The 12,335-nt window shown below is 51.3% G+C and overlaps 1 protein-coding gene across 2 annotated transcripts in view; it reads right to left on the bottom strand.

The window, feature by feature from the left end:
* The window catches only part of ARHGAP8 (Rho GTPase activating protein 8), a 69,083-nt gene that overhangs the window by 3,367 nt on the left and 53,381 nt on the right, over positions 1 to 12,335 (bottom strand). For both annotated transcript variants that reach the window (XM_036084064.2, XM_078076724.1), the window contains 4 exons: positions 6,135 to 6,208; positions 3,504 to 3,581; positions 3,049 to 3,177; positions 359 to 462 (listed from right to left, as the gene is read on the bottom strand). In XM_036084064.2, the coding sequence (XP_035939957.2) occupies positions 359 to 462; positions 3,049 to 3,177; positions 3,504 to 3,581; positions 6,135 to 6,208 (385 nt within the window). The remainder of the gene's footprint in view (positions 1 to 358; positions 463 to 3,048; positions 3,178 to 3,503; positions 3,582 to 6,134; positions 6,209 to 12,335) is intronic.

Here is a 12,335-nt window from a genome sequence, read left to right as displayed (position 1 = left end):
ACGGCGGCCCCAGGACACTCGCGCACCCGGTGACACGCTCCTCTCTCAGGAACGGCCTGCTCAGTCTGCTCACACTGCGCATCAGGCTCGGTGTCCTGGCTTGGGGACCCAGCCCCTTCCTCCACAGACAGCCCCTGCAGGAGATGACGCAGGAGCAGACGACCTCCACCAAGAAGGTCCCATCAGTGACTGAGGGCCGCCAGGTATGGGGTCAGCAGGGGCAGGCACAGAAGTGGAGTCCTGTGGGCGAGGGAGACCCCAGACCCTGGTCTGTGTGGGCACCATGTGCAAGAGGGGGCCCCCTGGGCCAGGCACAGAGTTTGGGCCTCCCCACCGGGGCCCTGCTTTGCCCACTCACCTCATGAAGGAAGCCCATGAGGTAGCTGAGGACAGCGTAGTTGTGTTCTGGAAGGCTCTGCAGGATCTGGCGGCAGTGGGCCACCCGCAGGCTGCTCTCCACACCTACAACGGCACAGGGTTCTTCCTCGGTCTTCCCCGAGGGGACGGCATGGGCGCAGGAGGGACAGCTCTGAGGACAGACTGTCCCAACGTCAGGCCTGGGGGCCCACTCCCTTCCAGGCCATGTGGCCGTTCCCCGCAAAGCCCTCCCTTCCGAGGGCTCCAGTCCCTTCTTTACACTGGTACTGCAACTACGCCCTCCCAGAGAGCGCACGAAGCCCACTCACTCACTTCATACGTGGGAATGGTCTACACCAGCGGTCAGCAAACTGCAGCCTGTGGGCCACACGGCCCACTTCTGTCAATAAAGCTTGACTGGCACAGAGCCACACCCCTTCACTTACACGTCATCTGGGGCTACTTGTGCGGAACCGCAGAGCGGAGGACGGCAACACGGACTGACCCACAAAGCCTGAAAGACGACCTGGCCCTTTACAGAAAGTTTGCCCAGCCTGCTCCAGACCGACTTAACCTGTCTGTGATTCCCTGCAGCTCAGGGCCCCCATGCACCAAGAACCTGGGTGAGGCTGCCCCAGACTCAGACCCCCCACTTTCCTCGTAACTAAGCCCTCCACTGAGCTCCATAAGCTGCAAGTCAAAGCGCACCCACGATTCCCCGGGTGCTCAGCACGCTCCTGCTGCGGACACACGTGTGCACACTCACTCCCCCCGCCTCCAACGCGCTCACCTCCTCCAGCTAAGCCTCGGGCAGGGTTACCGTGAACACCGTGTGCGTTCCAAACACAGCCACTGCTGAAGGGCACGGATTTCCCTACCATGAATGTTCTTGTTGGCCTTTTAATAAAAGCTCTTTCATGAACTCGAGCTGTCGTGGGTAATGTCAACGGACAGAGAGTTCCCGTGAAATTAATGTTCCCAAGAAACCAATGAGCTTGGAGGCCACCATCTTGGTGCCTGGACCTCAGCTTCCTGGCCTCAATGTCATCTTTCTACGAATTATGGTCCCAGAGCGGGTCCTCGTACAAGGTCTACCTCCAGCTCTCACCGTGGTCCCTTCGAGAAAGAGCACTAAGGGGTGAGCAGGCAGGCGGGAGGCGCCTGCAGACTGTCAGAAAGCACTTAGCAGGTGCCATGAGCGATGCCACATGTTTTATGCACATTTAATCCTCAAAGCAGCCCCCATTCTATACAGATGAGGAAAGTGAGCTCAGAGCGGTTAAGTGACGTGCCCAAAGTCACACAGCTAATGCGTGGTGACGCCCAGACTTGGATCCAGATCTGTGCGGCTCTGAGCCAGTCCTCCTAACCTCCTTGCTGCAGATCAGACAGATGTCCCCCCTGATTTCCTTGTGCCCTGGACACTGCAGGCCACCCAGAAAGCCCATTCCTCCCGAGTGTACCCCAGAAAGCCTTGCTTTTGTATCACTTCCAGGAGAAACCCATCCCACCCGAGTAGGGTTACCAGATGAAATAGAGGACACCCAGGGAACTTTGAATTGCAGATAAACAGCAACTATTACTTACACTAAAAAAGTATTCATTGTTTACTGGAAATTCAAATTGAGGTGAGCATCCTGTATTTTTTTATTGCTAAATCTGGTGACCCTATATGCCCGTGAGCATGCAGCCGGGCCGAGTGAGGCCACAGCCCAGAGAGCGGGATCTTTATTAAAGCCTGTGGCAGCATCTCGGTTCTCGACAACTGGAACTCCGGGACTATCTGATCTTAACATTTGCAGGGCACAAAACAAAACTGGAAACAGCCCCAAACGTTTACCCAGAGAATAATAAAGTGGACGGAAGGCTGCATGACCATGAAAAGAACGAGTAGATATGCACACAAGGAGGGAAGGATGAGAAGATGGGTAACGGCAGAAAACATTTAGGAAGCCAGCTCGAAGCCAGCATGCGTAAGCGGGGAGTGCGCATGGGGCTTCTGCCGGGTCCGCGCCGGCGTGGGACCCCAAGGGTCGGCCGGGACTCCCGTTTCATGACAGAGCCTCTGCTCCGTTGATTTCAGGGTGTTTTTTTTTTTTACACTCTGTGCTTATGTTATTTCCATCATAATTCTTAAAAATTCTCAGCATCTGCCCCAGCCCAGCCCCACCCCTGGTGCAAAAAGGCCACAGGTCAAGCTCTGCTCCTAAGACTTGTTCCTTTGCGGCCAGATCTCTACCCACAGGCTGAGCTTCAGTCCTCGCAGCTCGGGGTTCCATGGCACAAAACCCTGGCTGGTAGCATCACCGGGGAACTGGCTAGAAATGCAGATTCTCAGCCCACTCCGGGGTGGGGCCCTGCGACCCTGTTTTAACTTCCCTCTCCTAGGGAAGTCTGAGGACGTCAGTCACACCGCCAAGCCTTCCCCTCTGCTCATCCTCCTGGCCGGCTCGCCTTCTCCTGCTCTCCTTCCGGTAATCGCCGCCGCCCACCGCAAGACACGCCGCCGCCGCAGGGATTCTGCCACCCTTGGGTCAACGACGCGCCTGTCCCTGCAGCTAGCCCAGCCGTGGTGGCCTGGCCTGGCCGTGGACACCGTGGCCCACCGTGCCAGACGGCAACAGGAGGATGCGGGGCAGCCCCTGGCCCCCGGACTGGTCCTCGGCTGGCACCCCCAGGGCAGGCACCTACTGGTGATCCCGAGAATCTGCTCGTAGGCGCTGAAGGTCAGTAGTGGTTGGGGCAGCTCTCGCAGGAAGGTCTTCAGGATCACGGCAGGGATGTGGATGTCGCCATAGTCATCAAAGTTCACGGGCTTCCCTGGACACAGAACATCGTATGTGAGTTCTGACGGGGCTGGGGAGTCCGCTTCACAACGGGCTCTGCTGCAGATGGGTTAAAACTCCCGAGGGGAAGAGCTTTCCCGGAGCCACACGTCCAGGGCGTGCCCGTCACCTGTGGGACCCAGGGACGCTGCCGCCGCGCCCTCCTCTGCTCTCCAGAGCCCTGGGCTATTCTGGGGGTGGGGTGGGGTGGGGCAGGGGAGCTACGCTACCCCGGCATTTGGGACTCTGCGGCCCTGGAGGGCGGTGCAGGCTGGCCGGGTGGGAGGCTCAGCATGAGGGGTCTCTGGGGGACAGACTCACCTTGATTGTACAGCCGCTGAATCTCGCGGATGGTGTGGACACTGGCCGATCTCCGGAACAGGCCCTCAGTGCGGAGTCCTACGGAGAGAGGACCTCAGGCATCTCACAGGTCCCAGCACATCAGGTTTCTGGAACATTCCATGACTCCTCCTGCCCACACATCACCCTCCTGTGGCTGGCAGGGAATGCGCTCCAGCCTGGTTCATTCCCAGCCACCCCCACTGTCCAACATCCCCACCTTTATTCTTCAAACTTATATACTCCCCAGCCCCACCTGACTCTCTACTTCTGCGGCCCCCAGGAAGGGACCTGGAGTCCAGCCCAACTCTGCTCATCCAGCTGTGTGACCTCAGTGAAAGCACACAGCCTCTCTGAGCTCGGCCGCCCTGTCCACAGGGTAAGGCCACGAGCCCGTGCCTCTGAGGGCTGCAGAAAGGGTCCACGGGACGAGGCACAGCGTCCGGAAGCCTCCACGGGTTCTGACTCATCCAGTATGGCAGCCACTGGCTGCACAGGGTGATTCAAATTTCCATTTAAGTAGTAAAAATTAAATAAAGTTAAAAATCCAGTTGCCCAATAGAGGAGACACCTAGGAAGTGCTTGCCAAGGGTTAGGGGATAGCACTGGGCTCCCCTCCCAGCCTCTTCCCCATTCTGAAACCAAGTGAGCTGTTCAACGTTATACGTCCGATTCTGATCAGTCTGTAAACAGAGCCATTCCCCGTCTTCATAGGTTAGCTTCCCATGGGGCCTTACCACGGACCTGCACAGTCCGGCCTCTCCAGCCCCACTGCCCCCTCCTCCAGCCTCCAGTCTGCCCCACGCTCCTTACTCCTCCCGGCCTTTGCATGCACTGTTCCCTCTGTGTGAGTGGCTGGTCCCTCTCTTTTTATTCTGAGAGACTGCAGTAGGAAAAGTTCTGAGGTGGCTCCCAAATTCCTAGACCCTGTGGTACAGACACTTTCTCCCAGGTATTCATTCAAACACTAGTCTACATGCTGCAGGGAAGGAACTCTGCAGACAGAAGTCAGGTCCAAAGCAGCAGACCTTAAGATGGAGATTATCTTGGGTGGGCCTGACCTAATCAGGCAAGCGTTTTGAAAAGGGACCAGGTTCTTCCTGGCAACAGAGATCTGGAGCATGGAGGCTGGGATTCGACATGTGGGAGGCTGTCTGTTGGTGGAGGGGGGGCCGCATGGGAGGGGGAAAGTGTGCCGTCTCTAGGAAGAGAAAGAGGCTGACAGCCGCCGCCAAGGAAATGGGCATCTCTGCATGAACGGAGTGTGGCCAACAACCCCCCTAATGAGTGTGGAAATCCAGAAAGAAATGCAGCCTGGCTAACACCTGGAGTTTCGCTCTGTGAGACCCTGAGCAGACCGGCCCCAGAGCACCCAGACTTCTGACCTACGGAAACTGAAAGAATAAATTCATGCCATTTGAAGCCACTAAGTGGTCATTTGTTATGCAGCCGAGGAAAGTGATCCAGTGACCCTCGGCCCACGTGTCAGAGCTCAGGTCCCCTGATCTCCAGGACAGCTCACCCCCGTGTAAGTCTGTGGTTGTCACAGTGTTAATGGAGGAAAACATCACGGAGTCTCTCGGTTCCGACCGTGAGCCCCCAGAACAGGGGCTGGGTGCTGCGGTCACCATGGCAACCCCAGCTCGTCCATCCGGGCTGGATGCAGGGAGGCGCCCGATGAGTACATGCTTAATCATGTACTCATCCAACAAATATGTACGGAGTTCCTACTCAGGCCTGGGTTTTTTGTTTGATTTTGTAATAAACGAATTGATACGTTAAACCCAGGGAGACTCCCTTTCACGGTTTCTGACTCGTGGTCGTTAAGCACTATCTTCTGTTGGTTCCTGAAACACGGAGCAGAATGGGAAGTGCTGCAAACGACTTCTCGCCAAAGTAGAGACCATTCCAAACGACAATCGGATCCCCCAGCTAGAGAGGCGCTGCCTCATAGAGCTTTCTATGATTAGAGCATGCAGTTCCAGGAGCACGCCAAGTAACAGAGCACCAGGGACCCCAGCTGTGGTGGCTCCCACATCTCGTCTGATGCACCCCCACTCTGCAGCATCTGCACCTGCAGGTGGTTCCCCCCATCCCCCGACGGCCTGTCCCACCCAGAGAACCATCCTCCTGTCAGGGTGAAAGCAGCCTCCATACCTCCGCACTCTCCCTGTGGATCTGAGCTCTGGCCTCAGGAGTCTTGGAGGACCCACAAGACTCATCCCCTCTGATTGCTGAATGCACCCACCCCACTGGGGAAGGCACCTGCAAACCAAGCTATCTGTCATGTCAAAGGGGTCCCTTTATGGGGGGCTTTACGTGTATCATGTCATTTAGGCCCAGGTACCGTTACTAACCCCACTGGGCAGATGAGGAATCAGAGGCCCAGAGAAGGTAACTGCCCAAGGTCACGCAACCAGTACACAGTGGAGCCAGGATTCAAACCCAGACAATCCATGTGCTTGAGCCCCGTCCATCCTGGTCAGCCTCCCTGCACAGGTTCCAGCCCCTCCAATTCCCTGGTCTGCAGGGTGCTCAGGCCGTGAGTCAGGCCCCCCCAGGGAGGTGCACCCGGAGGCCCTCACACCCCTGGCTGAGTCAGCTCTCACTCACCTTTCTCTCTCAGGTAGGTCACTGTGAACCTCAGCACAGGCGGGATGAGCTCACCTTGATTTTTGTCCTTGAGGCTGAGGGGAAAGAAAAGGAAGTAACAGTGTTTACCTGGGCATGACAGGAGACTCTGGTCCCCTCCACGCCGCCATGAAAGCAGAGATGCAGAAGTAGTAAAAAGGACAGTGCAGAGGCTGAGGGCTCCACCAAGAGGATGCACGTGATACAGGGCAGACCTGGGGGCTGGGGGTGGCTTCCCATGGGGCAACTTCTGAGCTAGGTTGTGAGGGATGAGGAGCAGAGCTGGCCATGAGGGCAGACCCAGGAGAGCCAGACTGGATGCTGACCCATCAAACACGCCTGGTAACACCCAGCCTCTTACTGCGCTCATCGGATAGAGAATCGAGACACAATGGTGTATCCGGGCTGGTGTATACACAATGGTGTATACTGGTCTATCCTGGTATAGAGCTCCGCAACTTTAAAACATAGGTACAAATATAAAATAATGGCCCTCCCAGACACACACACACACACACACACACACACACACACACTCCACCCCAGGTGGTAGAGTTCGCATCTGAAGCCAGAGCTACCTACGGTGAGCTGGCCCCACCGGGCTCCTGCGTAAAATGTTTGTTTTTCTCTTTCCTCCTCTGCTGAATGTTCTTGTCCCGAAACGCAGCATACTTGGGATGGAGGGAAAAGGGCTCTGAAGTCAGACGTACCTGGCTGGAGCCCTGCTCTGCTACATTTTAGCTGAGAAGAGTAGGTGTGTTCCTGTTCTTAGGCAGCATGTTCTCTAAATGTCAATTAGGTTAATTTGGCTGATGGTGTTGCTCAGGTTTTCTACTTGTCCTATCAATCATTTAGAAAAGGGTACTGGAGTCTCCTCATGGAACTGTGTGTCTATTTCTTTCTTGGTTCTACTAGCTTCTCCTTCATGTATTTTAAAGCTCAGTTACTAGCCCATAAATTTTTAAAATTATGTCTTCTTTATTATTATGAAATGTCTGTCTTTGTCCCTGGGCTTATTTCTTGTTCTGAAGCCTACTCTGCCTGATATTAATACAGCCACTCCAGCCTTCTTTTGGTTGGTGGCTGTATGGCATATATTTTTCCATCCTTTTACCTTTTTTTTTAAAAGGTCTTTTTATTTTTTTCAGCGAGAGAGAGAGAGCATGCATGAAGTGGGGAGGGACAGAGGAAGAGGGAGAGAGAAGCCCAAGCAGATTCCACAGTGAGTGGGAAGTCCGACATGGGGCTGAATCTCACAACCCTGAGATCAGACCTGAGCCGAAACCAGGAGTCAGATGCCCAACCAACTGCGCCATCCCGGCACCCCTCCATCCTTTTACTTGTAACTTGTAGTCTTCTAACCTTTTATATTTTATCATTTTACTTTATTTTAAAGATTATATTTATTTATTTGACAGAGACAGACACAGCGAGAGAGGAACACAAGCAGGGGGAGTGGGAGAGGGAGAGTCCTGGGATCATGACCTGAGCCGAAGGCAGATGCTTAACAACTGAGCCATCCAGGAGCCCCTATGTTTCATTTTTTTAAAAGATTTTACTTATTTGAGAGAGAAAGAGAGAGAACACGAGTGGGGGGAGGGGCAGAGGGACAAGCAGACTCCCTGCTGAACAAGGAGCCTGATGGGGGGCTCAATCCCAGGACCCTGAGATCATGACCTGAGCCAAAGTCAGATGCTTAACTGACTGAACCACCCACGCAACCCTCATTTTATATTTTAAACATCAGTAAGATCTTCCTTTTTAAAAAAATCCAGGGGCGCTTGGGTGGCTCAGTCATTAAGCGTCTGCCTTTGGCTCAGGTCACGATCCCAGGGTCCTGGGATCGAGCCCCACATCAGGCTCCCTGCTCGGCGGGAAGCCTGCTTCTCCCTCTCCCACTCCCCCTGCTTGTGTTCCCTCTCATGCTGTATCTCTCTCTGTCAAATAAATAAATAAAATCTTAAAAAAAAAAATAAAAATATGAAAAATAAAAAATTCAAACTGAGAATCTCTGCCACTTACATTTAATGTAATTATCAATTTGGCTAGGTTTAAATCTACCATCTTGCTATTTGTTCTTTATTCATTTCCCCTCTTTCCTTGACTTTGTTTTGCTGATTATTTTTTAGGATTCCATTTATCTCTTTATTAATAGATTAGTTGTATGTCTTTATTTGTAGTGGGCCTAGTTTTCCAATATACATATTTAATATAGTACAGTCTATCTTCAAGTAATATTAACACTACTTTACTCACAGTGTAGGAACCTCACCACTGTATACTTCCACTTCTCAACCACATCTTTTGAGTTAATGTCATACATTATACAGTATTCCAACATGGTATTTATTTTCTATTTACTCATATATTTACCATTTCCAAAACTCTTCATTCCTCTGTGAGGATCTTAATTTCCATTTGGCATTATTTTTCTTTTGTCTGACACACGTCCCTTAACATTTCTATCATGTAGGTGTGCTGGAGATAAATCCTCTCAACTTTATCTGAGAAAGCTTTTACTTTGCACTCATTTTTGAAAGGTTTTTGCTGGGTATGCAATTTTAGTTCAGAAAAAAAATTTTTTTAAAGATGAGAACTTTTAATATTTGAAAAAGATATTGCTCCACTGCCATCTGACTTGCATCTTTCCAAGAGAAATCTGCTGTCACTCTTCGGTGGGTAGTGTCTCTTTTTCCTCTACTTTTAAGATTTGCTCTGTCACTGGTTTTAAGCGATTTGATTATGATGTGCCTTGGTGTCATTTTCTTCATGTTCCTTATGCTTGTGGTTCATTGAGCTCTTAGGACCTGTGGGTTTATAGTTTTCATCAAATTTAGAAAAATGTCCTTCAAATATTTGTCATCTTCTTTCTTATACATATCCTACACTATAATATTATTTTTTAAAAGACTTTTGGAATATTTTAATTCACACGTTTTAATTCATTATGTAATAATAATATCACAATCTATTTTACAAATTAAATGTATGACTATATATGAAATATTTAATGGGAGAACAAAACTAAACATAGGTCAGGAAAATGAATTTTTCCAACACCAGGTGCCAAAGGAAGACATGTTGCCTGCAGAGCCCAAGGAGGAGTCAGGGAAGGCTACAGGAACAGCATCGGCTTGTGCCCCTTGTGTTCGTTCCCTGTGTTTGCCACAGGTTGGTCTTTTCTTTTTCTTTGTGTTTCATTTTGGATCATCTGTATGGCTATGTCTTCAAGTTCACTAATCTTTTCTACTCTGATGCCTAATCTTCTATTAATCCCATCCAGTGTGTTTTTCATATTAAAAATTGTGTTTTTCATCTCTAGAAGTTTCACTTGGATTCTTTTTAAGATATCTCAGCATGTTCATGTTTTCTTCTACCTTCTTGAACATATAGACCATATCTGTAATAGCAGTTTTAATGCTCTTATCTCCTAATCCCTTCAGCTCTGTCACTTCCGTATGTGATGGTTAATTTTGCATATCAACTTGACTGGGCCAAGGGGTGCCCAGCTATTTGGTTAAACATTATTCTGGAAGTGTCTATGAGGGTACTTTCGGATGGGATTAACATTTGTACTGGTGGGCTGAGTAAAGCAGATTGCCCTCCCTAAGCAGGTGGCCCTCATCCAATCAGTTGAAGGTCTGGAAAGAACAAAAGGCCAAGTAAGGGAGAATTCAGTCTCTCTGCCTATCTCTGAACTGGGACATCACTTTTCTCCTGCTTTTGGAGTCTCACACTGGTATTACCCCCATTGGCTCTCCTGGGTCTCCAGATTACCAAGTGCAGATATTGGGACTTCTCGGCCTCCATAACCACATGAGCCAATCCCTTATAATAAATATCTTATTGGTTCTATTTCTCTAGAGAACCTATACTAATACACTGGGTCTGTTTCTACTGATCGGTTTTTCTCCTAGTTACAGAACATGCTTCCCTGTTCCCATATTGTACATTTTCTTTGGGAATTTTATGTTGTTGGTTGCTGGATTTTTTTTGTATTCCTCTGAATGGAGATGAACTTTGTGTGTCTTGCTTTAAGTCATCTGGGAACAGGTAGATCCTTTCAAGGATTGCTTTTAAGTTTGCAAGGGAGGCTCCAGAGCAGGGGTCAGCCTCGGGCTAATGTAACTCCACTACTAAGATGGAAACTTCACCCAATGCTTTGGGTACTGAAGTCTTTAGCTGGGAGAACACTTGCCATTCTCAGCCCTGTGTGAGCTCTGATAGTTTGGGGGCCTAGTGCTTTCCAGTGGTACTTTTAATTTCCTTTCATATATAAACAGTTTAAACACTCAGCCAAAGACTAGAGGGTACCTTCTACAGATGTCCAGAGTTCTCTTTGCAGCTCCCTCCTCCCTGGAACTGTCCCCCAATGTCACCCACCTAAAGCCCCCCCAACTCTGAACTCTGTGACCTCACTTCTGCAAGAACACTGACTCTGTCTGGCCTCTCCCTGCTCTGCAGCCTGGAAATGCTCTCCAGGCAGTGGGCTGGGGCAATCCCGGGGCCTGTGGCTCTTCTCTCAGGGATCACGGTCCTGTGCTGCGTGTTGCCCAATGTCTGAAAATGCCTGTCTTCATCGTGTGCTTCTCTAGTTTCAGGGAGGACAGTAAATTTGTTCCGTGACTCAATCGTGGCAAGAAGCAGACATCACCCATTTATTGTTGAAGGGTTTCTGGAGGCGGAGAGGTGGCCTCATGCCTGGCTACAGTCCGTGGTAACCTCCAACCTTCCCTGGCTCTCATTCTGCTCCATCAACAAGTAAGACCCTTGGGGAAATGGGGACAGGAATGGGGCAAGTATATCTACCCCTCCAATTCTAACACACAAATATGCCTCTTCCCCTGGCTCCCCAAGAACAGCCCAAAGTTCAGCAATCCCCAGCTCTTTTGGAAAAGTCAGTCACCTCACAATTACATTACTCCTTGCTATTTGCTTGCATATACACTGTTTCATTTGATTCCAACAGGGTGGAATGAAACAGCCTAGGCTGTTATTACCCCTGCTTCACAGATAACAAATGAGGTGCCCAGTAAGAGGAGTTTCTGTCCATACCCCACAGCTGGCCACAGAAGGGGCCGGATGCACAGTCAGCTTTCTCTGACTCCTGTTACCAAAATGCAGGTTAAAATGTAGCCACTGGCGTACGGTTTCATTGTAACGGAACCCAAGGCTGGAAGGAAGCAAATAACCAAATAACCAAAACCTGTGTCGAGGATTGAAGGTATACTAGTTGATCTTCCTGGCCTCACCAGAGCTAAACTCCACGTGAAAATTTGGACTGAAGCAACCTTAGGATGTTTCCTTCCTCTTTTGCCACAAGAGTTCTCCCAGGTGCCCCTGACCTCCCTGAAGCTTAGCGAGCCCTGAGGTTCCCTGTCCCCCCCACCCCCGCCGACCCAGTGGCCCTGAGGATGCTGGTCCAGGCCCCTCCTGCCAACACCAGCTCTCCTTCCTCCAGCTAAAGACACATCTGTGCTTACCCGTCACACACTGACTCGACCCTGGTCCCAGAGCTGCAGTGGGTGTTCGGGTTGGGGGGTCTTCACTATCGGCCACCCCCACCTGGTGGGTGGGCCTGGGGATCCCCTCAGGGAAGGCAGTGAACACAGGGGAGGGTGTCCTCCAGGAGACGAGGGAGGGTCTGACAGGGAGGTGTCCACTCCCCTTGGAGCCCCTATGTTCCAGGGCAAGAGGGGCCAGCTCTGGCACGTGGTGGTGACCCACAGCGTCAGACTCTAAGGATGCACATGACCTTTCTGGAAGGGGGAGCCAACAGTATGTGCCCCAAACCTTAAAAATGGCCACATTCTCTGATGCTGGAAATCCACCCCCTCCTAGGAATTCATCCCAAGGAAATGATTCCAGATGCGTGTGCAAGGCCTGAGTCAGCCTCAGTCTCTTCACACGCAGTGTCCACAACAGGACGTGTGACATGGTAACAGTAGATACTCAGGGGGTAATGGGAAGAGCAGATTTCCAGGGTATTCTCGACAGAGAATGCTGGCTGGGCACCACGGTGGGGCAAGCGAGTGTTTGCTGCTAAGTCTTCCCCCACCCTCTGCCTTGCCGGGCCTTCCTGCAGGATGGCTACCACCCTGCCTCACTGACGGCGGCTTGGCCACCTGACCTGCTCCGGGCTGGCAGCAGGCATAATGTTTACCACCTCCAAGGAGAAGCTCT

Source organism: Halichoerus grypus, chromosome 6, assembly GCF_964656455.1.
Source record: "Halichoerus grypus chromosome 6, mHalGry1.hap1.1, whole genome shotgun sequence".
In the NCBI taxonomy this organism is placed as follows: Eukaryota; Metazoa; Chordata; class Mammalia; order Carnivora; family Phocidae; genus Halichoerus; species Halichoerus grypus.
The sequence above is the reverse complement of the archived record's forward strand: the minus strand, read 5'-3'. Positions and strand labels throughout refer to the sequence as shown.